The sequence below is a fragment of the Hesperophylax consimilis genome, chromosome 16 (assembly GCF_061612785.1).
Source record: "Hesperophylax consimilis isolate HC1 chromosome 16, BYU_Hcon_1.0, whole genome shotgun sequence".
NCBI classification, from domain to species: Eukaryota; Metazoa; Arthropoda; class Insecta; order Trichoptera; family Limnephilidae; genus Hesperophylax; species Hesperophylax consimilis.
This window is the reverse complement of record NC_142851.1, coordinates 10756679-10782354: the sequence shown is the minus strand read 5'-3', so window position 1 is coordinate 10782354 and position 25676 is coordinate 10756679. Positions and strand designations below refer to the sequence as shown.

The window sequence follows — 25676 nt, the reverse complement described above, 5'->3', positions numbered from 1 at the left end:
TTACCCTTCGAACACGGAGGTTAAAAAAAGGTATTATGAAATTGAGGCAATGTGCTACCATCAAATCTATGGTGGATGTCTTGGCACTCTAGGGATTCAGTTTAGAATCTGTAGGTGTTCCTGAAGTTAACACCAGGTAGTTTGGAAGATAAACTTGACAGAATATTCCTAGAATGCTATGTGCGAAACCGCACAATTTAATAACGTAGAAGATGATGTTAGTAATTTTTGCCTTGTCAGAAAATTAACGATATTTGGGATATTGAATAATGTTGCGCCTCCTACAATATCTTCGGAACCAACCTTTCGGATAGCCTTGCAGTGTTTATCATCAGAAATACCTCAAAAGTCAAAGTGTTAATACAAAATTGGCAGTGATAATACGAAGTCATAATATTTAACGAAAATAATGCTGTGTTGGTTACTGAACAGAAAAAATAATTGAAGTACCCAGGTAGGTCGTAATAAATTAAATACTAATACCTTCATTACTTTAAAAAAAATTTGATAGTGTTAAACATAAATAAGTATGAATCAAGGATCTCATAAATAACCACATAAGATTAAAATAAAAAAATGTGAATTCTTCCACCTATCCCGAACTAAACAAAAATGTCAAAAAAAAAGATGTTACAGATTTTCAAACGTGACTTTAAAGAATTTCTTAAATAATTCAAACGTTAAGTAAATACTAACTTTTTAAGCGAATTTCATGAAGTAATAATTAGTAGGAATCTGAAAATTTCCCTTGATTCATGATTTTTTTAGGAGCTTTATTTAAAAATAAAAAGAACACTAGAAATGCCTTCCATATACATTTGAATGGAAACTAATGTCGCCACTGACGTATCATCCTTTGGGTCTAGCCCAATTAGCACGCTCTATTTTTTCTCTTGCACGTATAACGCCTTCACATTTGAATTTCATATTGATAATGAAACTTGTATTCATCTTATGAAATTTAAACAAAAAAATACGCCTTCACATTTGAATTTCATATTGATAATGAAACTTGTATTCATCTTATGAAATTTAAGCAAAAAAATGGTCAGACTGGACAGAAAATACACCCAAATTGAAATTCTTATGTTCTTCTTTTTATCCACGGGAAAAGCGATGTTTTGCAACAAACTTAAAGTTGTTATAAATGATTTACCAAAAAAATTGACACTTTATTTATTTTTTTATTCTATAGAAGTGTATAAATTTTTCAATGATGGAATTCCATCACGAATATTCAGAACCAAAAATAGAAATATTATTTAAATTATAGCGTATTTTTTAAATTTTTTTTTTAAATTAAATAATATATATTTTCATGCGTAACCGGATAAATCATCACAATGATAATTCATCACATCTTTAAAAAGTTATATAAAGTCATGGAAAGTGATGGAACAAAAACTTTATTAACTGGGTTATGTAGGTTAGGTTAGAATAGTTTAAAAAAATAATTTTCATCGTTTCTAACGACTTTATATCACTTTTTAAAAGTGTGTTGAATTGACCCTGTGTTGAGTTATCATGGAACAATTTTCAGGTAGGTATATGTAACTGTTATGATTTGCAAGTGTCGCCATCCTAATATATAAACATGCACACTAAATAAATAGGACTACATATAATTTTCAACTCTAATAAACAAGTTTAATACACACATTTACCTGCGAGTTGGTCTCTCTCACTTCGAGCAGGAAGGTCTGTGGCAGGCCCCCGTTGAAGCCTTCGGCACAGCGCACTGTGAAAGAACTCATCGACACATTCAGGATGCTGCAGTTGTGAACCTGGTCTGGTCGTCCTGTGAAAAAAGAAAAAAAAATATTCAGGTTTATTTTTGAACTTATTTTAGGTTTAATTTTTTTTCATCGTTTTTAATGACTTTATATCACTTTTTAAAGGTGTGTTGAATTGTCACTGTGTTGAGTTATGATGGAACCGTTGTGTATGCATATCTGATGCATAAATGTGGCTCAAAAGATTCTAAATTATGTGAATGTGTCATATTCAAAGAACAGATAACATAGCAGAAGAATGTTCCAATAATCAGTACCCCTATGGTACATCTGTGCTGACTGATTGCAGCATCTCACTTTGACCTTCACACACTATCTCCAACCATAAGAAGAAGAAAAAAGCAAAACAAAATAAACAATGATAAAAGAGTTCTTGTTAGTGGTTTTGTAAAGATTAGCCATTTTAAAATAATAACGTGGCAGCATGTCAATAATATAAGTTGTTCAATGCGCATACATACATACACACACAAACACTCACACATACATTATACATACACACCTTACATAGGTCACCTGGTAATTAAGGAATAAACATACCACTAAGCATACATATCATAGGTACCCAACATGAAGTATCTAATTCCTGTATATTGTTTCATAACTGTAAATCATGTACTGTTTGTTTCTATAATATAAAATATAGCAAATTGTCTACCGCGTAATACTTTAATGCGCCCGTCTAACGCACCGTTCGTGTAGTTCGTATATTTTGTATCGTGAAGAACATTTTTTAGCTTTATGGAAAATAAGATTATAAACTTATGGCAGATCATGTATATTATTATAAATATTAGATGAATACATCATCTGGTACGATGCTACCATTCACAAAAATATAATAAGTTATAACAAAAATGGAATCAATGGCGCACGGCAAGACGGGATAAACAAACTTATTCATTGTCTCATACGTAAGAAGGGTACTCTGCTGTTATTCTGACTCTCGGAATGGCCTTACTTCAACATCCTGACAATAACTGTAATATCAATGTTATTCTTTATGAGACACAATACTTTATTTATTAAATAACTGATATATACATGTAGCGGCACGCTACTACAACGTTCGAGACTTCAATATGGTCAGCACGCATTACACTTTGAAGCTTAACTTGCGTCCAACCAAATATCAAATACATTTCTAATACAAGTCTAACCAAGTATCAAATCAATTTAAAGCATTGAAGTGTATATTATATTCCAAATAAAGAAAACGTCGTTTTTGCTTTAGGTAATAACAAATAATAACATAATGTAAGTAATTATACTTTAGACTTTTTTCAACGGATATTCCATACAGGTAATGACTGGAAAGTGGTTGTCTCCAGATGTGAAATATTAATGTAAATTACAAATGAAAAATGCCAAAACACGCCCTTGGCAAAATAATATTATTAGCATTTATTCATGAAGACGTTAGAATGAACACCGCATATCACAATTCCGTTGATATACATAACGTAATCCAACGAGACAAAGGAAACCGTGAATATCTCCGTCTCTTTGAAAATTTGATCCGTAAGTGATATGTATCTTATTTTGTTTAGCGTCATAACTTTATCTATCATATTTGTATTCATGTATGTATATTTGAAAACCTAAGGATTAGCATAATTCACCGCCGCCGCTTCTCAGAAGTAATCATGGCGGGGTGTTCAACAAAGATCACCACCGATGCCTGCTGATTAGATAACCCATTCAGGACTCTCAGGAAAGACGAGCCTACAATAATGTGGGTACATAAATACACAACGTAACACGTTAGTCTGTACCGTGAATTTGGCCAATTTTAAATTTTATAAAACGGTTCTTCTGCAGATGTATACACTGTGTAAAATCGTGAAATTTTGAGGGGTGATGGTTTATTCATAAAAAACTTACGTTAGTGTCAAAATAAAAAAATTTAAAAATTATAAATTTATAATTTATATGTGGCTTACAAAGTTTAAATAATCACAAATTTACAAAGTCACGTTTTTATTAGGATTTTTTTTATAACTTTTTTTTGGCAATAAATAATTGCTTTAATTAAAACACGAATTGAATTGTTCAAATCCTCCGAAACAACCCGTCCATAGATAGATAGAAGATATAGTATGGATAAGCTGATGAAAATAATATTTATAACCTTTTTTAACAATTTTTGTAAAATTTTAAATTTATTGAAAATATTGATGAATTTCAGTTTAATTATAAAAAAAATACCTGAAACCACCGTAAGAGTCCATATATATATAATTTAAAAAAAAAATACTTTTTGTAATTGAAAAATCTTGCCTTTTTCTTATGTATTTTTATGATACTAATTTACAATATGACTTAATAATTGAGTTGGAATTTCCTTACTAAACACAGAAGACTTGTCTCTTTATACTAATAAATTTGGTGATGAAGGTTTTTTTTCCTTTATAACACTGATGTAAATATTATTTATCTATTTAAAATAAAAACAAAAATTATTTTTAAAATTTGTTGTTGTCGGCAGCGTCACAATTATGGACTGTTTGTTGATGGCAACGGAAGGGAAAACATATTATGCTTTCATGTGATCTATAGTTATATGTTTAAGGTGTTTGATGACGATTTAGTTGCGTCCCAGAATATTATTTATTCTCTAATGGCAACTATATGCATGAAATCTCCTGAATAAAATTAATTATTCTGAAAAGAAAAGATTTTTCATACGGATCCCCATCGGTACACCCATAAGATTTTATTTTTTTTATATTTATTTATTCATTTTTGGGAAATCCACAGTTTACCTTTATTTCAGTTTATACATAAGTATTATATAGCCAAAATAAAACCAATTATGCTCCATTATCTATATTATCCTCCAACCAGTATTAGTTTACGCCAACCTTCGAGTATTATCTCTTCAATGGTACCAACAAAATAAATAGAGCTTATTTTGGTTAGATGGCACGCCTACGATACACTTCTGTCAGTATATGTCTTCAGTGGTGCCAAGTATTTAGTAGTTACCAGCTAGCAGGAGTACGTACATAATATTAGTCAGAATCTCGTGTATCACGGTTTGACTCCGTATGCGAAGTTCAGGCCAACTAGTGACTATATGTCACGTGTGACGAGGCTGATATCTCTGCAGGATATTGCCCGGAGGTCCTTAATGTCCTCCGCGCCTCCCACAATCTGCTAGAATCTCGGGTATTAGCGTATTAAAGGAAGCACTGGGGTACTGCGAGGCGTAACATATATCTACGTAGCAGAAGGATTTATTTATACATTTTAGAGAGGAGTGGATTATCTAGCAGAGTCAGTGATTTTAACATTCAAGTGTAAATATACGTTGAATATGTGATGAAGAAATGTTATTAGTTCAGGCTTATCGTATATTATATTATACGTATGCATATTGCCATTACCTACTGAAAGCATACAAATATCGTCACCTTAAAGCAATAGTGGAATATCTTCGAAAAATACACTTTTGAGATAAGTATGCAGTTCGATGTAAAATTGTGAGCTCTACATGATGCATTACTGGGATATTTTGTAAAAAAAAAAATGGCAGTTTTACAAGTAAAATCTCAGTATTGAAATGTTCGGTCACTCAGAGCAACACTGAGATATTGATGTTGTCTCACTGTTGCTTTCAAAAGGTCGTTTCAAATACTGAAATAAATTCATTGTCTCACTGTAGCTCTATAGTTTTCAACAAGTTGGGTGATCTTGGAAGAGAAACATAAAGAAACTGAAGGTGAATACTGGTCAGGAGTATGTCGCAAAGTCAGGAAAGGTATGCAGAGCAAAACAAATTAAGCCTGTACTGTGTACCAATTGTAAATACAAATGTTCTGAATCTGTTTTGGAAGTTGATCGATTAAAATATTTTAATATTTATGATTCCATGAATCCAAGCTAATAGTGGTTATTATTTTGAGAGAGATGGACATAACATACGTGTAAGATTTTTTATGGCAACCTTAGATATAAGCAATAATACCATAAGCACTACATTAAAAAAGAAAACAGACAGCTTCCTGCAAAGGGATGATTTAGTTGATGATGTTATGAATCACATCAACAGCTTTAGTAGAGTGGAATCGCACTATTGTCGTGCAGGATCAGCTCGGATCTCCAAATATCCAAAAGATGTACAATTTGTACAAATAGAAGTGTGTCTCGGTAGGTAATCTCTATGGTACACACTCTACATACAGGAAAATATTCAATACCAAATTCAATATTTTTTTATAAACCAAAAAAGAACCTTTGCGCATTTTGTGTATATTAATAACTTTAGTACTGCAAATGAGAAATTATAAAAATAATAATATTCTGAACACATTCAGGATGTAAAGTTATCTCGACAAGAAAAATATAAAAACATTACCAAGACCACTGATGATACTGTAGTTGCCATTCATGACTTTCAAGCTGTTTTGCCGTTGCCGAATGGCAATATATCTATTTTTTATAAGAGCAAGTTAAACGTTATAACTTCTGTATTTACAATACCAAAACACGACAGGGCCATTGTTACATGCGGCATGAGGGTGTAGCTAAAAGAGGCGCAATTGAAATGTCTACCTGCGTGTACACATTTTTAAAAGACCTATGCCGAGGGAAATGGGAAGTGATCTTTTATTCTGATAACTGTGTGGCACATAATAAAAACAATTTTTTATTTTCCATGTACAATGTACATGCATGCACTATGAACACTTGATATTTAAATATTACCTCAAATATAAATATCTATTAGTTGGGCACTCAGAGAACGAAGGAGACTCCATTCATTATTGCATCGACAGAGAAAAGGTCAGGGTTTTAAAACAAGGCCTAATATTTATTCCAACGGAGTTAGCGATGATCATAAAGTGTTCCAAGAAGAATGAACCTCGTTAAAGAAAAGTTAACAGAAATGGAAACAACGGACTTCATTGACTTGAAGAAGGTATGTGAGAAGACTGGAAAAAAATTCTCAATAATCGTGGACAAAAATAAATGTATTTGGAATAGAGTTAAGATTTTACAGATCACTAAAGATGAACAGTCAGTTATCAAATACAAAAGCACCTGCACCGAGGATCCATTCAATCAGAGTATTAATGTGAGAGAGCGACTAAAGAATGTTCGGAATGAGAATAATATAATTCTAGGACCAGCTTATGCAGTTCCATCTACAATTCCACCGAATAAAAATCGTGATTTCTTATTTCTTTGCCAAAGTGGTGTTATACAAAAAAAAACTCATAATTTTTTTAAATGAATTAAACTGCCAATACAGACCGCGATGTACAAGAAGAAAATAACGATGTTCACTGTAGGTTTCCAGGGAATCAACACATATTTGTTTTAGTTTTTTGTTCTTAAAGTTTTCTGTAAAAAAAAATTGAATACTATCTATTCTAAAGGTTTTCTGTTATTTTTGATACTTACCTACTTTTTATTCTTGGTTTTCTGTTAATTTTGTTACATACTTTTATTCTTAAGGTTTTCTGTTATTTTTGTTACATACATTATATGACGCTTCTCATAAATAAATTTATAAGCACAAATATATATATTTTTTAATTTTTATTCCACCTTACTCCCATAAAATTGCCTAATTGACAAACTATAGGAGTGAGTTGGTGTGTACAGTTGAAAATGTATTTATGATTATAAACAGCAAGGAAAAACATGCAGAAATAACAATTATTAATTATTTTAAGCAATAATTATTAGCCTGAAACAGCCTTCCACAGTGAAAAAATCTCCCAAAAAAACAATTATTAATTTATTTTTTTTGTATTAGGCAATTCACCCTAAAAAGAGTGCTATGTCAATTATTAATTCATTTATCCATCTAAACTCGTAATATTATTACTATGCTACACTGAGATAATTTGAGATGATTACCAAACACTCCGCGCAACAGTGAGATATTTCCAGATTTACGTATACTTTGTCAAAATTAGTATGAAAAAATTAATTATTTTTCTATTTTTACAATTTTGTATTGAAGTTAAATAATTTACCTCTCTTATACCATATCATTAATCTGCAAGATTAGTTAATTTGATGCTGCTAGAGCTCACGCAAACCTAAAAGTCCTATTATCTCAGAACAGCATTTTTTAAGATATCCCACTATTGCTTTAAGGTGACGATATTTCTTGTTGTTTTATCATGCTCTTTTGTTAACTCCTCGGGCCTCTGGCATATTCTGTTAGAAGATCAGCGTATTTCCGCTTTGCAATAAAAACCAAACACATGGAATATTTCTGAACGTATCCGAAAACTAAAAACTGTTTTTAAAGGTGAAAAGTGAAGGTTAAATACAATAATTTTATTATCAAAAATTAACATAATTTTTTTAATTTAAAAATGTTTACTTTTTAATTTTTTTTCTATTTCTAAATTATAAATACTTTTTTATATATTACCGATAGCGACGGAAAAAACACCACTATTTTATTACACAAATGTAAAGTAAACGTTTATTGTCTTCTCACTTTTTTATCGTTTCCTATAAAAATAATTAGTAAAAAATTCACAAAGTTCCATTAATTGTCGATCCTTTAATTTCATCTGATGTACATTTTAATTACCCTGTGGTTAACTTATGGATTTGGAAATAAAGTATGGTATTATCTCTTTCTAACACAGTTTATATCATACCTTTCACCATGATAATAAGGGAAACAAAATGATTTTTGTGAGACCATATGAGTTTTTTATGTTAATGAGTTTATATACGACGGCCGGCATAGTCCAGTGGTAACGCATTGGACTGCTATTCCGAAGGTCGCGGGTTCGAACCCGGCGTGCGCAAATAAATTTTATTTGATTAATTTTTGTTATTTCACAGTTAATCAATTAAAATAATATATAGTATATTTGCGGCACGTTCCAGAGTGGAAGATACTACCAGTATCGCCCTGGTGTAAGACCACCATTCAGAATTGAAACGTTGCTCCAAATGGCTTTAGCCGTGTTTAGTGACTAGATCTGAATAGCCAGGTACTTCCCCATCTTCCTCTTTCCCTTCCTCACAACATCCCCCAATTGAGGATGCCATAGTCTCACTGGCTCCAGACGGGAGCAGTTGGGACTCTTGTGAGGTATTCACTATAAAAATAAAAAAAAATAGTTTGTTATATGAGTTTTTAATGTTTTGCGTCTTGGCTTTTACCTTTTTGACACTCTGTATCATTGTACGTCCTTGTGTTATGTCTGTGAATGTTCTTGTTTAAAATCATATACAAAACACAATACGTTAATCTTATCAAATTGTATTGAAAAAAAAAACCTTAGTGTGTATTCTTTTACGGATACTTACTTAGAAATACAATAAATGAAAAATGCTGGAAAATGTTTGTATTTTAGGGTTCTTTGAAGTTAAGTTTGGGAAAATGAGTACCTTGTTGTTATTATGTTAAAACAACAAAGGTTTTACACTTTTGTTTTAGTGAATGAATGCAAATCTAGGAAGTGATAATTAACCCACTTACCTATATTCAATCGAGCTGAAACTCTACAGATAGACTTGTTGTCGATGACAATACATTCTATCAACTTTCGGTGACAATTACGCATTACGACATATACGCATGTCTTTGAAATTCGATTACATTAGAGCAGTTAATATACGCAATAAATCTCGGTCTTATATTATCGAGACTTGGCTCGGTTAGTAGAGTTATCGAATCTAGTTCCTGTGTAAGAAGATTCAATCTCAGTGAAACCATTTTTTTAAGTTTAAAAGATATATGATGATAAATGTATTAAAAAAAATATCATTGTTTTTACGGCTTTATTTTTAATATCATACCTGAAACATAACAAATATGGTCAAAAATATTATTTTGTTCCACCACAAATTTCCATGTACTATTACAACCTAAACCTTTAACAGTTTACTGGTTTAGTAGCGAAGTATAGATAATGTATGCATAGTGTACATATTTATTATGATAACTCCATAATATTAAACGTCTTGTTTGGGATTGAAGCCTATCAATAATTATTGGGGACCCGTAGAGCCTTAAAACCAGGGAGTCTGCGAGTTTCACTGGTTAATTTTGTCATTGTTGGCTCGTGGTCATTCTCAATGTGGGTTCTATAGAGAGGAAAAATTAATTAAGTATCTCCGTTGACATAAAATTTTTATTTTTATTGGAAAATCGTCAAATATTTTTAAAATTGTAGAAAAAGTGATAATAATAAAAATGTCTTCTTTATTGTGTTTGGTTTTCATTCTAGGCGCAGCGAATTTTATAAAAGCTCTAATGCACGAGTACAACTCCACAATTTACCTACATATATATAAAAAAATTAAACTTTCTAAAACTAATTTTCTAAAATCGTGTATATCGAATTACGTTTGTAGTTAATTTGAATATTGAAATTGAAAAATTGCATTTAAAGCAATATTTTCTTTTTGTATGTAAAGCTCCCCCATAATCACCAACTACTGCAGCTCACCTTATGGAGTAGTAGAATAATTAGGAAAAAACATTATATAATTTTGTATACTATTATAATAAGAAAAAAAAATTGAAATTTACTGTTTAAGGTGCGTTCTGAATTATGCTCCTATGAACGGATTTTCACACGGGCGGATTTATGAGTAGAGTTTTAAGTGGAACGTTACTCAAAACAACGTTGTTATATTATAATAACTATTTGTTTGTTTTTTTTTTCATTTTTGCTACTCTTTGGGAGTTCACTGCACAAGCACCTCGGAGAAAATTGTCACTGCTAAATAGACCATTTGATAAATATCACAGATATCATGGATAGATATTGCGTCATATCAGACAGTGGTCGATAGAGAAATTTAACATTTTAAAAGTGTTTTTTATGATAGATTTTTTTTGGTAAAATATATATATATTTTTTTTTTGTAATTATTTTTTATTTTTAATAATATGTTTACATGGTACATAATTCATTTTACATCTTGTATTTTTTTACTACTCTTCCATTGAAAGCATTTGCTTGTGTATGGAAGGGAAATGATTGGTATTTTTTTTTATTATTGTGTTAAGTTCTAGTAACACCATTAATTTTTGTAATTTAAAGTTAATCAATTTTAAAATATTATAGTTCTGCGGGTATTTAAGATTTTATAACTGTGCCAGCTATTTCGGCGATAATTAACTATAATTAATTTTTAAGCCTTTTTAGGAGCAAACTTTGTTGTTGTTTGGATTATGCTGAACTGTAATGGTGCGTTACTTAAACGTTAAACTCTAAACACTCGATAAAATTATTATTCTTTCTTTGAAATTGCGTTATTGTGATTGAACAAGGTTCTAACTGACATTTATTTCAACTTGCGCTACCGTGATTGAACAAGGTTCTAACTGACATTTCTTTCAACTTGCGTTACCGTGATTGTACAAGGTTCTAACATTGAACCATTTACTGTCGCTGTTTTGTTTGTATCTGACAGTTGATCGTTGTTACGAGGTGTAATGTAGTTTGCCAATTTGGTTGGATAACGTTCCATTTTTGCTTTACTGTGTACTGAGGTGTCTACGTTTGTAAAGATGAATTCTCATAATCTAGTAAACAATTTTTGATTTGGACGTTTAATCTTGTGTAAAGTATTAAAGTTTAACGCATTTTAGGGTAAAATATTAATGTCTCGACACCATCTAGTAGGAGATTTAACATTATCAATGCCTTTCCCATAAACATAAAGTTTTGCTTGTTTTCTAGTGAAAATCTAATAAGTAATAATTGTTCAATAAATAATACTTGCACATATTGAATAATTTGGCGGGTTTTTAATAAGCAAACGTAGTGCAATTGGTAGAGACCGGCAATCAGAAGGCTATATCGGAAAATTAAAAAAAAATATATTGGTGTTTAAGACTCTAAGAAATTAAGTTACTCGTTTAAGAAATTATTGTTTAAAAATAATACGTTATCTTTTTTGCTTTGCATAAAAAACCTTGTCTCTTAATTTATTTATTGGTCAATTTGTATAGCGCCGCTTTTGTGAGATATCACTTCGGGGGCGCTTTAAATTGATGCAGGTATTAAAAAATATATAAATATTACTAAAATAAAGTTAAATAAAATGAAGTACAGGAACAAGTGATGAAGTACAGGAACAGGTGACACGATGATAGAAGATGGAGACTCTGCAGCAAGAATCCTAGGTGATTAAGAAACTGGACCAGCTGCTGCAGCGTGAGAGTCCACCGCGTCCACCAACAGTGCCAGCACGAGATTCGTCATCTGTCCAGGTATGTGTCTACTAATTAAGCGCTGACACAGTATCCTCACATAGACAACAGTTCGGCAATTCCATCATTCATCTACACATAATCTTGTTCCTGGTGATTGTGTTAGTGGTGCATTGTGCCCGCAATCAACGACGGTCGGGATAATAAATTACCCTGGGCTTAACGAAACACTTTTTAGCGCCTTAAATATTATTCAAATATATATAATTGGACGTGGCTTTGATTGGAATGGAATTAAATAAATGTGGTCAGAACCATGTGCAATGATTAATTATGTCTTAGCTGTTTGCATATGATTCTATCTGCAGGTTTGTTCTAAAATGGTAGGCATAGGTCATATTTAATTATATGTTTTTAAATATGTCGAACTAAAATACTTTACACATGATGCAATCTAAAAATCAGAGTTTCGTAAATACATAAAAGTAATTGTATTTCCAAACATTGAATAGAATTTTCAGAATAAGGTACAGTGAAGAGAGAACCCTGTCCAACCATAGATAGGATTGTAAAATATATAAATAATAATATTTTAGTTGGAGAAGATGCAACTCTACCCGTTCTCCCAGTTTGACAGTCTTATTTCAGTAATTTCGCGCTGCTCAGGAATTGAACCTACGGTAAGAGGTGGTCATCAGAACATAAAATACGACTGCATGAAAGTCATCCTTCCTCCTTCTACCATCGTACCCCTATAAATGCCTCCTCACTAACCACACGTATTAAGTGCTTTGAGGCTTTGAAGAATCGAATGCTGATATCGGGCTCTCTGCCGATACGCTTAGGTAAAACACCTTGTACGACGTATGTGTACACTCTCGAAGGCTGTGGGTCGGCCCGACCCTTAGGGCAAAAGCTTTAAACGCTGTCTAGGAAGGGTAAAGGGATAAACCATATTATAATATTGATCAGTGTTTACGTATTGAATTTTAAAAAGTTTGCTTTGCAGTCAAGGGCAAGGGATAACTTTTGAACCTACTGAAGGGTGAACCATTATAATTGTGTTGTAGGTCTGTGTGTCCGGCCTAACGTCAATTTTCAATTTGACCGAAAATTTTTCAATTATCGAATTTATTTTTCTTGAACAGGTATTCAATTTCATCGACATCTACGATTCGAAAGATTTTATGGTCTTAGATCTATTTTCTATTCAAATCGGTATAGATCTCATTTCTGGGAATTTTAAGTTAAATGTTGACGTTAAATGGATTATTATGACTCTCAGAATATTTTCTAGTAAGAATATTTAAAATTACATAATAAACGGTTCAATGATAGCTCAACATAATTACAGTTCAAAACATCTCAAAAAAGTGATTTGAAGTCATTAAAACCGATAAAAAAAATTGAATCCATAAATTTAGCATATGTGACCGATTTTACCTAGCTTTTATTTTATCACTTTTCATGAATACATCATTTTTTAAAGGTGTGTTGAGTTATTCGGTTACCATAATAGAGGGCCTCCGTGGTTGAGAGGTAAAGTTCTCACTTACAACCCGAAGTTCAAATCGCAGCGTGCGATAATAAAATTTTAATTGAAAATTTTGTGTTATTTCACAATTAATTATTTAAAATAACAAAATGTTTATTTTAGGCACGCTCAGAGCATAAGTACTCAAATGGTCGGCGCAACACGTAGGGATATGGTATTTCACAGAGACGCGCGATGAAAATCTGTTGTTATTGTAAATAACCAAATTCAATTAAAGCGCCCTAGAAAACCAAAACATCCCCTAAGAAAAGTACCCCTGGGAAGGAGCCACCGCTGAAACCGTCCAGCTTCAAGACTTCCAACCCCCGCAACTCCTGGGAGTATCCTTAAGGGTTTGGACGCTTGATTTAATCCGTGCATCGGTCTAAAACCTCGAAACCTTGTAAGAGCATCGCCTGCTTACACTTGGGATTCCACAGGGAACATGCTTGCAATTTGAAAAGTTATTTTGCTGAGAGATTTGTAAATTGACTTTATTTCCATTATCAAATTTGTCTTTTATTATGAAGAATATTTTATCAATTGTAAACTATATTTAAACCCGTAGAACGGGTAATACATCAATTACATTTATCCCACCGAAGATGTGGAAGTTTGTTGAAATGATTTGTGCGAAAATTAATTAAAAAAAGTTTGTAACATAAAAAAATACTTTTACAAATAAAACAGACAGAAGAATTTTCACTCACTTCGTATTTCTATATAAAATTCTAAATGATTTGGTTGATCGTCCGGTATTACTAGAATTGATTAGCTTCCGGATTCCACAATGTAATACTAGAAGTCAAGATTTATTTCAGTGCAAAAATTCTGGTACAAACTACCATATGTATTTTGCCCTGAATACTAATGGAGAGAAATTATACAAAGTCAATGGAAATCTTCAATTTATCTTTAAATAAATATAAAATGTTGTTAATGAAGCTATTCAGTTATTAACAATAAATAATGTATATTTCTTAATATTCATATGTAAAAGCCCCCAAAAAGGGCGTTAATTAATAAATTAATTACTAAATGAAATTAATTACTTAAGAAAAGAGTGTTGTAAAATCTCAAAATTGTGCTGTAAAAATTATATTGATAAAATTGAAAATGATATTCGTGTAAACATAAAATTTTTTTTAAATTACACTAATTCTCAAAAAAATAATAACTTGGGTATTCCTCCTTGTATGAACTTCAATGGGAAAATTGGTTGTAATGATGAAAACATTGTAAACTTATTCGCCGATTATTTTAAGTCTGTATATGAAGAGGATATACCTAGCAACGAAATTCCCAAATTCTCATCAAATCTTAGTCTGGATATATCTGAAATAAGCATAGAAATTAATGATATCAAAAAGCATGTAAATTTGTTAGATGTTAGAAAAAATGCTGGACCTGATAATATTCCACCGGTGTTAATTAAGGAATGTTTAAATGGCCTAACTGTTCCTCTTTTCCTAATTTTTAATCAGTCTCTAGAAACAGGATGTTTTCCTGATACATGGAAACACAGTTTTCTTACACCCATTTTTAAAAAAGGGGACAAAACGGACATTACAAATTATAGACCGATATGTTTCCAATCAGCTATACCCAAACTTTTTGAAAAAATTGTACTCTCTAAAATATCTTCAAACATACAAAAAATTATAACTTCCTACCAACATGGCTTTTGTTCAAATAAATCTACTTTACCTAATTTACTAATATACGAAAACTTCATATCCAATTCTTGCGCAAACAGATTCCAGGTTGACTCAATATACACTGACTTTAGCAAGGCCTTTGATAAGGTGTGTCACAAAATATCAATAAATAAATTAGCCACGCTTGGAGTTTATGGTAGTTTATTAAATTGGTTTATTAGTTATTTGTCCAAAAGAAGTCTTAGTGTGAAAATAAATGGCACAAATTCTTAAACATTTATAGCCACAAGTGGAGTACCACAAGGCTCTCATTTAGGGCCCATTTTGTTTATTATATTCATAAATGACATTGTTGATATATTTAGTAATATAAAAGTATTACTTTTTGCTGATGATTTGAAACTTTATAAATAGATTAATAACATAAATGATTGCATTATATTACAAACTTTGAGAAATCTTTTTTTAATGGTGCTCTATCAACAAACTTGCATTGAACATAAAGAAATGTCAGTTCATTAATTTTTACAGAATAATTAATCCAATATTTTTTCAATATACATTAAATGATAAAAACTTAAATTGAGTCAATGAAATTATTGACCTAGGTATATTGTTCGATAGCAAACTAACTTTTGTGTATCATATTAATAACATTATCAATAAGGCTCTTAAGACTCTTGGATTTGTTTTGAGAGTTTCAAAAGACTTCAATAATTTAGGCACATTTATCATGTTGTACAAAACCCTTGTTAGATGCCAACTAGAATATAACTCTACGTTATGGTCTCCCTTTTACAATATTCATTCCGATAACATTGAAAAGATTCAAGTTGCATTCAAGTCTTCTGAGAGTTTTAAAACTTGTGATTCTTTCATCGAGTATTTGTATTTTATGGTTTCATGTAGGCATTTAGCGAATGTAATAAAAAATTAGATCATAGATATCTACATAAATATGTATTTTTGTTAAGATAAATGACCTATATAACACTGACGCATTTAGACGCATTTGTGATTTAGCTTTGAATGAATTTTTCGTGATATATAAAAATGCTAATATAAATTGAAGCTTTTTCTATCATTTCCTTTGAGTAGAATACAAATAAATATTTTAATTACTCAATAAAAATAAAATTGTAAACTACTAAAAAATGTATTTATTCAATATGAATTATGAACGCATAAATGAAAAGCTCCAAAGACTAAGATGGGCCGGACATGTGCACCGAATGCCAAGCACACGTGTACCAAAGAAGGTTCTAACAGGACACCCGGGAGGCAAACGAAAGGCGGGCAGACCTAGGCTGGGATGGGAGGACGATGTCAGGAAAGATGCCAGAGGACTACTCCATGTTGCAGATTGGAAGACGACGGCCGAGGACAGAGGGCGGTGGAGGCTCATGTTAAAGGAGGCCAAGGCTCGAAATGGGCTGTAGTGCCATTGAAGAAGAAGAAGAAATGAAAAAAAAACTTTAAAAAACTACAATATTGAGGCTATGATAATCTGTGACGGTTTCCCTTTATTAACTTTTTTGCGATCTTACAAAAATGTTTACAAAATAAATAAAAACCACTTTTGCGCTTGAAATCGAGCGTTTTGTGACTCCGTTTGCCAAGCGATTTCATGCCTATTACCTTTATTCGTGACGATATAAAGTATACAAAGAATAAACACATTTTTTTAGCTTCAAGGCGAAATAGGTAAACTTGACCTGAAGTTTGGCATTTTTGAGGCCAGTTTTAGACGTATGGACACTTTTCTAGAGATGAACACAAATTGATTTAGAAAGATCATTATTTTATCTAGTAGAGTAAGATGTTAAATTTTGAAAAATAATAGTATTTTCATACCATAATAAAGTGTTACCGTTGGACGATGCGCAGATTTGTTGCATTTTCAAAGGCGAAGTTGTATTATACAACATATATTTCAAATCATATAATAATACAGTATAAACAATTAATAAATTATCTATCATATGTATGTATAAGAATTTTGTTTTTTTTTTAAAATAAAATTACTAATAAATAAATCCGAGGACGCGTTTTGTGACGAAAATCCCTCAATTTGACTATTTATTTATGACCTTACAAATTGGTATAGTTGAGATTTTTTTACAAAAATAATTTACTATGATATTATTGAAACATTAAAAATAATTTATTACAAAGAAATATATTCTTAAAGTATATAATAGTAATTAATTTCGATTCGCGTTTGTTGCTTGTTCGTTATTTCTGATTACCACGGCACAAGCCGAAATTTTTTCATTCCCCGCTACGACAGGGCGGCGAGCGGACGTCTATTCCACGCCAGTCTACTTGATAACATTTTAACGAAATTCCTCGTTAAAAAATGGGGAGAAAAATACTATCGGATAAAAGTTTTATAAGAAAACAAAAATTTCGTCATCAAAAACGTACATGGGAGAAATATTTGCAAAAAAAAGGGTTAGTCGTATTTAACCCATTTACGCCTGCCGTGCCCAAACGAGGACGCCTTCAAATCTACCCACCATTTTGTTATTAATGTGGTAAGTTTTGCTAACAGTGCATTATTGTCGAGTTGATTGATGTGTCTTACATTTTATATCAAACATTTTGGATAACACCATTTATAAAAAGTATTTTAGTGTCATAAATAAAGTGAATCTCAGAGTCGCGGTGATTACCAAATGCAAGTATTTTTTTCATATGTGTACGTTCGTAAATTCTTAATTTTTCTACATAATCTTATTGAACACTTTGTTAACTTTGGAATAAAAATTTGATAAGGTAAAATATATAATTTACTGAACTGTGAACTACTTTTTTTTGTTGGTGTCCCCAAATAGGGACAGTGGGCACATAAAGAGTAAAATATTCTTTTTTTTACAGAGTTTTGACTGCATATAAATATGTCAAAACGGCAATTTAAAGTAAGCAATAACTATCATGGACTCCAGGAGGCCCTTGATGCTATTATGGCAGAAGAAAACTCAGATGTTGAATTTGATATCGTTGCTCTTCCCCCAGAAACAAGTATCCTCACTGATGAAGAAGAAGGCGATGAAGACAATATTGTTACCAATGACATGCCAAGAGATATTCCTGGAAATATCGAAGTTTTTGTAAACAGAAACGAAGAATATTGGGACAGTTCTGATGAAGAGCCTTTGTCAAATTCCGCCAGAAGGCAACGATGCAATGTTGGGCCCCGTTGGCGTAAATGCGAGCTTAGCTACGATCACATGCCTTTTGATGAGAATAATGTACAATAACGATGCAAAAACCTAATTACTGATCTCAAAGGTAAAAATCCTGTTTCAATTTTTGAGAAGATTTTTGATCAGGAAGTAATCGATATGATTCTTCAATATTCTGATTTGTATGCATCACAAAACAATAAACATGATATCAATATTACCGTTGGTGAGTTGAAAACATTTTTGGGCATTCTATCTCTATCTGGTTATCACACTTTGCCTCGCGAACGTCTATTTTGGTCTTTAGACGAGGACTGTAATGTACCTGTTGTTTCTAAGGCAATGACGAGAAACAGATTTTTAGATATCAAAAAGTACCTACATTTTTGTGATAATACTGTAGCTGCTGAAACATCAGATAAAATGTTCAAGATGCGAACCCTTGCTGAGGTTCTCATGAAAAAATTTATGCAATGGAGAGTGTTTCACACAAATCTGTCAATAGATGAATCCATGGTGAAATATTTTGGACGTCATCCATCGAAACAATTTATTCGAGGTAAGCCTGTACGCTTCGGTTATAAAAATTGGATGCTCGCTAGTGCTGATGGCTACTGCTACAATTTTGATATTTATTGCGGCAAGTCGCAAATACCCACCAATGAGCCGTTGAGTACACGGGTTGTGAAAAACCTGTTGAACAAGCTAAACACAGATCCTAGAGACCATGTTGTGTTCTTCGATAATTTTTTGACTAGCTATGCATTGCTGCGGGATTTATGGGAATCTGGCTACAGGAACTGTACGTGAGGGTAGGACCAGCAAATTTCCTCTCACACCCGTCAAGGAGATGAAAAAGAAAAGTCGTGCTGACTTTGACTACCGGTTCGACACGGTCAATAAAATATTGTTTGTTCGCTGGCTGGATAACAGCGTTTGTACAATGGGAACAAACTACGATAATTTTCTTCCGAGTTCAATCTAAAAGAAGAAAACCGATGAAAATATTCCTCAAGTATTTATGAATTACAACAGAGGCATGGACGGTGTCGATCAAGCCGATCAGTCGATTTCAATGTATCGAACTTCAATACGAGGCAAGAAGTAGTGGTGGGTGTTATTTACATATATGTTCGATCTATGCATTAGCAATGCCTGGCGTCTACACATACTTAGTAACGACGTGAAGATGGACCAGCTACAATTTCACCCATCAGCCTCTGTAGTGCTCAATTTACAGTTTGATGGTTTTGGCCACTTTCCGGAGAAGTTGACAAAACAGTTGCGATGCACTATTTGCCATAGGGCACGTTGGGAGTGCAAAAAATGCAAAAAAACTTTGTGTATTGAAAAACCATGCTTCGAGAAATACCATACTGAATGTGCCCAGTGTCCCCATTTGAGCACGGCACTTTTTTTTCTAGTAAATAAAAAAAATTTAAATATTTATTTTTTATTTTTGTTAAAAAACTCTATTTCCTACTACATAAAATGCATTTATTCTTTTTTCTACGATTACTTTAGTCTTGGGCGTAAATGGGTTAATTATCCTTATACAATACATTGTACGTACTCTATATGCTACAGGGTCGTTCAAACGAATCAGTCAGAATACGTATATATTTTTTATAACATTTAGCGATAATTTTGTGTTGTTTAATTTTCAGGGAAAATAATCAACTACCAACGAATGATTGTGATTCTGAAGCAAATATTGTCTCTAAAATTCCGTCGGTATGTGTAATTTACATTAATATTATTATTATTTTATTATGTAAATAGGTAATACCTATAATATATTGTGAATCATGGATATTATGGTGACCGAAACCGTCAATATCGGGGTATTTATAAACTAGCAATTATTCCCGGCGTTACGCGAGTTACACGCACAAAACCATACCCTTGTATACATGGTGTCGGGAAACGCGTAGTATATTACTGTGACCGATTCAACTCTAATTACCGCGGTAATTATAAACAAGCATTTACTAACCGGTGTTGCGCGATTTACGCGCATGCAACATTACCACGTGAACACGGTGTCGGGAAACTCGTGGTGAAATTACGGTGACTGAAACCGTGAATATCGCGGTAATTATAAAATATCAATAATTCCCGGCATTACACGAGTTACACGCACAAAACCATACCCTTGTATACATGGTCTCGGGAAATGCATGGTATATTACGGTGACCGATTCAACTGTAATTACCGCGATACTCATAAACCATAATTTACTACCCGGCGTTGCGCGAGCAACACGGATGCAACAGTACCTTGTACACACGGTGTCGGGTAACTAGTGGTAAAATGTTTCCAGTCATGGATTCAACGTTGAGATAAGTATCGGTAGTAAGGAATTTAGTTTTATTTTTTTACATGGTTTGATGGTGCTGCCCCATTCTATTACTCCATATGTATTTTTTTTAAAGGTAATAATTATTTTTATGTTAAGAACGACTTAGTTAATCTAAATCATTATTTTTTAAATATAAAACTCTTTACACACTGGATAGAAGTCACTTACAGCCTTACTATTAAAAAAATACTTCCCAGCCGTTAACTAGTGTTTTCTTAGTTTCACATTAAGCTGTACAATTTAGGTTTCGAAATCTTCCTCATATAAATGTATTTAACTGGCTACAAAAGAGCAGGCAATGCCACATTTTAGTCTATGCGTATATGATTCCCGTCAAAATAACGGTTTTGATTCGTGATGTGCGATTCAAATCATGTTTTTGTTAATAATTTCTATTCTATTGTCCAATTCCCTATTATATTGGTATAATTCAACATATTTAATATTTTTAGTGTTACTTTTTGTCAATTTCATAATGTCATGTTTTGAATCGAGCTTCTTGTTTTAGGAGAAAAAAACGAGGTTATTTTGACATACTTACTTTAAGTATTATAAATATAACTTACTGGTAATACCTATCGTACAAACGGATAAATATGTAAAACGAAAGATTTTTTACAATCAAACTTAATGTTAATCACTTTTGTAAAACCTATGTAAAATAAAATTAAAAAAAAACAAGTGAATAAAATATTTGAAAAATTTAAAAAAAAGTTTATTCAAATACCTACCTATTTTGTACCTACTATGTCAACGCACTGCATTTGTATTTATTTATGTTTACGCACTCCGACGTATAATTTACAAATATGTATGTAACTACTTATTAGGAAGAAAGCTACAACCGAAAATTCAAACACAATAATTGTTATTTCATCGGAACCATGCTGTAGGTTTCGACCGCCGCGCGGAGTGTACGGCTCGCCGTGGAATGAATATGGTATTTCTGTCTCGTTCTAAAAAAACGTCCGATCGCGAGACCGTCTTTTGACCAAATTCGAATTCTCGGCCGCTGGTTAATACGCCTTAAGGATGCCTCCAGTTATGAAAGGACGTAAAGTACAGGTCTGTCCTAACGAGTGTACCGATGGCTGTTAATAAATTATATCTCTAAATGGATACCCCATTCTTACAGTGCGTTGGGTGACGTACTTGAACCCTTCCTCCACATTCAATCAAATATAGACACTACGGACTGTCCACAATATCTATTTATATTATATACTATTACCAATACTATTGGCTACAGTTATGACAATGTTTATAATAATTGAATTAACTAATAACACTAATAAAATCAGTTATTTATTTATTTATTGATTTTCTGTGGCGGGCAGGTGGCGTTTGTTCCCAACTGCTCCCAACTGTCTGGAGCCATTGAGACTATGCCTTCCCCAATTGGGGTATGTTGTGAGGCTGAAGGTGGTGGGGAGGAAAAGGAGATACGGAAGAGAAAGGTGGGGATGTACGTGGCTATTCAGATCTGGACACCAAACTGGTCCAAAGCCATTTCAAGCAACTTTTCAATTCTGAATGGCGGTGTTACAGCAGGGTGATACTGAGAGTATCTTCCACTCTGGAACGTGCCGCACATATACAATATATATTATTTTAAATGAGTAATTTTTGAAATAATACAATTACGTCAAAAAAAATGTACTTGCAAATTCCTTAAATTTAGAGCCTTAACCCTCGACCATGGAGATTGATATTTTTTTACCGAATTTTGCACACATTGTTATGAAGCGGTGTTAAGTCTTATTTAAAAGTAATTATTTAAAACACCTCTTCAGAACAAGTACCATTGTTAGCATTAATTTTGATTAAAATTATAGAGAGTACGGTCTGGCAACACATAGACCGCCGGGGAGTCTATTGTTTGTTTCCGTTTCCTTTTCTTTTGGGACTCTGGAATGGTTACACGAGCGGGGCGGCCGTGTAATGATCGCACAGTCAATTAGATCATAATTTATTTTTACCCTGGATGGGCGATCGTATTAAAAACGTGTACATCAGTATTCCTGATGCGGGTTATTCGGTTTTTTTTACAAAAACCAAGTCGGTGCAGGTTCTTTTAAATAAACGTCCGTATAATGGTTCACCGTGTGTGTGCTCGTGAAAATCACAAATGTTCTACTGAAGATTATATACGCGATCCCTCGCAAATCGGTATTCCGCGGATTCCGCGAATTGAAGCATTTACCTCAAGTGGCGCTATACAAGCCGTATTTTTCTAAACGAGAAACGGATAATAAAATCACACGCCCGGACGGCACCCGCTCAAGTAATCTGCCGATCAGCTCCTCAATTGATGGATCCGCTCCATAAACGCTAGACCCGTTACGCTCCAGAATCGCTTATCAGTCACCTTGTCGGAGACGCTGGACCCGTCTCCTGGACACGTTACTCTCGGACCAAAGCCCTGATGGTGCCAGCTGGATCCGTCTGGGACAGACCACCGCCGGCCGGATAGAAGCTCCCCGCTCACTTCCCGTTATTCAGTGGTTAGTCAGTTTAGATAGAATTAAAAACCAATTTTTGATCCCTGGGGGTAAGTGTCGACTCATTATATGTAACATGTTAACTTAAATATATTCTCCATGATTTATAATGTGCAAAAACAAAACTATCATCTTTCATTTCACTACAATTAGTAGAACCTGTAATCCTTTGTGTGCCCATGCCTTGGCGACAGTTTCATGCTCTGCCCATCCCGAACATTACTCGAGGACCGAGTATTGGCGCGCAGAAAATCTGCAAAGTTCTGGATGGCATTAATATAAAATATGACCGGTAACAAATTGGCGCCTCAACGTGTTTTGGCTCGTGGTGATTGCTTGTTGTGCTGATTTTGGTGAAATGTTTCATGATTAATTGACATAATATTGTATCACATATGTCTAGTGATTTGAATATTGTTTCATAACCTCAAATACACTCAGTATTCTTGTAACGATAATTCATAATTTGCGTTATTCTATGGTAAAATCTTGCGTAAACTTTCATCTTTCATGAAATCTATGATTTATCTATGCTTTTGTAGCTGTCAAATTTTATGTCAACACTAATTGGTAAACAAGATGATTATATGGGAGGTTATGTCAAACTGTCTAATTCATAATTATTTACGATTATTTTACGATGTCATTCACTTGTTTGATCAAGGCATATTTGCGTTTTATAATATTGTTAGATTTTAACGCTAATATACATAATATTAAAAACATTTATGTCGGCGTTCTACAATACAAATTGTAAGTCCACATTACAATCGATATGCGTTTTAATTACTCGTAAGTCAACAAACACTCAATATTATTTATATACATACCTACGTCATTTTTTTTTTCTCGCCCAAATTAAATGATATCTTTGATTGACAATTACATTAGGCCGACGTTTAATAACGTTTCACAATATAATAGGGTGGTCCATTTTTCGCAATTCTCATTAGGGTGGAGCATATTTTTTTTAACAATTTTTTTTTTGTTTTTTTTTCACAATTGTGCAATAGAAGTTGAGCTATTATTACGACTAATGATACTACAGCCGTCAATGAAGAGTTTCTTTTGTTTTATAAACAAAAACAAAAAAAAAATTAAATACCTTAATTTTTTTTTTAACAATAATTGTTTTATTTTTCTCTTCCTTTACTTCTTTCTTTCTATCTGAACATCAAAGAACGTAATCATGTCTTCACCAATACCAATACCAAATATCAATGGGGCTTCGAAGGAGGTTCTCATTAAAGAACTTAAAGACAGGAATATTGATCCATCGTCGACTTCTCATGAGTTACGTTTACAGGCGCGCGCTTATAATAAAGAGATTAAAATACCTGCTATAAGTGAAGTGAATTCTGAATCATCGGATTCTGAATTAGACGACACAACCATTAAGAAAGCCCACATAATTAAACAAACGAAGATTATTTATAGAGACTCACACTCAAATAACGTAGACGGTTGGAAACTGAAATATGACGGAAAAAGTAGTGTAAGGGAATTCTTACTATTAATTGAGGAGAAATGTAGGACAAAAAATTTTAACCAGGATCATCTTGTACGCGTTTTTCCTGATCTTTTAGAAGGTTTAGCACTCCTGTGGTTCAGGTCTATTTACACTCAGGATTTGAAATGGGACGATCTTTCAAAACTTTTGATAAGACAATTTGAAGCAAACGACCTTCAAACAGATCTTAAGGTAAAACTATTTAACATGACACAACCTAAAGGTATGTCAGTGCTAGAATTCACTCTCAGAATGAAGTCATTAAACAATATGCTTGAAGCTAAACTACCGGAATTAGAACTTTTGCGGTTGGCAAAAAAAGCTTTATTGCCTATGTATACAAATTTACTAGTCTCAAGAGATATATCGACATTCGATCAATTGACCACTCATGCAGGCAACTTGGAATCTTATGCAACACTGTCGGATGATTTCGTATCTTTCAACGTTTCTCAACCAAAAGTAGACTTACCTGTCACTAATAAACCTGAGAAATTTGATAGTACTGCTAGACAAACACCTAATAATAATAATATTCATAGACACCAAGGTTATAGCCAAAATCAGTACAGAAAACCAAATAACAACAATTATTCCAACAACTATACTAAAGTTAGTCTTGGAAACAGAGATAATAATTATAAATACAATAAACCGTCTTCTTCTACTTCTAACACATATACAAAAACTGCACACGAAAATTCTAGAACGTTTTACAATAAACCATTCTGTTCATATTGTAAACTATCGGGACACGTTATAGAAGATTGCAGGAAGAAAAATTCAAGGTCTAACAATCCTAAAGTGGGAGCTATCAATGACAAAGCTCATAAAAAGTCAAAAAACTAGGTCGGAGTCTCTCTTGCTACAAGCCGTCCTTGGCGCAGAGGAAAAGCGAGTGGGAGAGTTGGCTCCGAATAGTTGATAAATTTCTTTCATCCCCATCAACCGGAACAGTGGGCCCGCTGCCACGGGA

General features: G+C 32.8%; 1 protein-coding gene across 1 annotated transcript in view; it reads right to left on the bottom strand.

Annotated features, from left to right (window-relative positions):
- The window catches only part of LOC149416687 (uncharacterized), a 67276-nt gene that overhangs the window by 27983 nt on the left and 13617 nt on the right, over positions 1 to 25676 (bottom strand). Inside the window, exon 2 of the mRNA XM_089641298.1 lies at positions 1665 to 1798. Within this exon, the coding sequence (XP_089497424.1) occupies positions 1665 to 1798 (134 nt within the window). The remainder of the gene's footprint in view (positions 1 to 1664; positions 1799 to 25676) is intronic.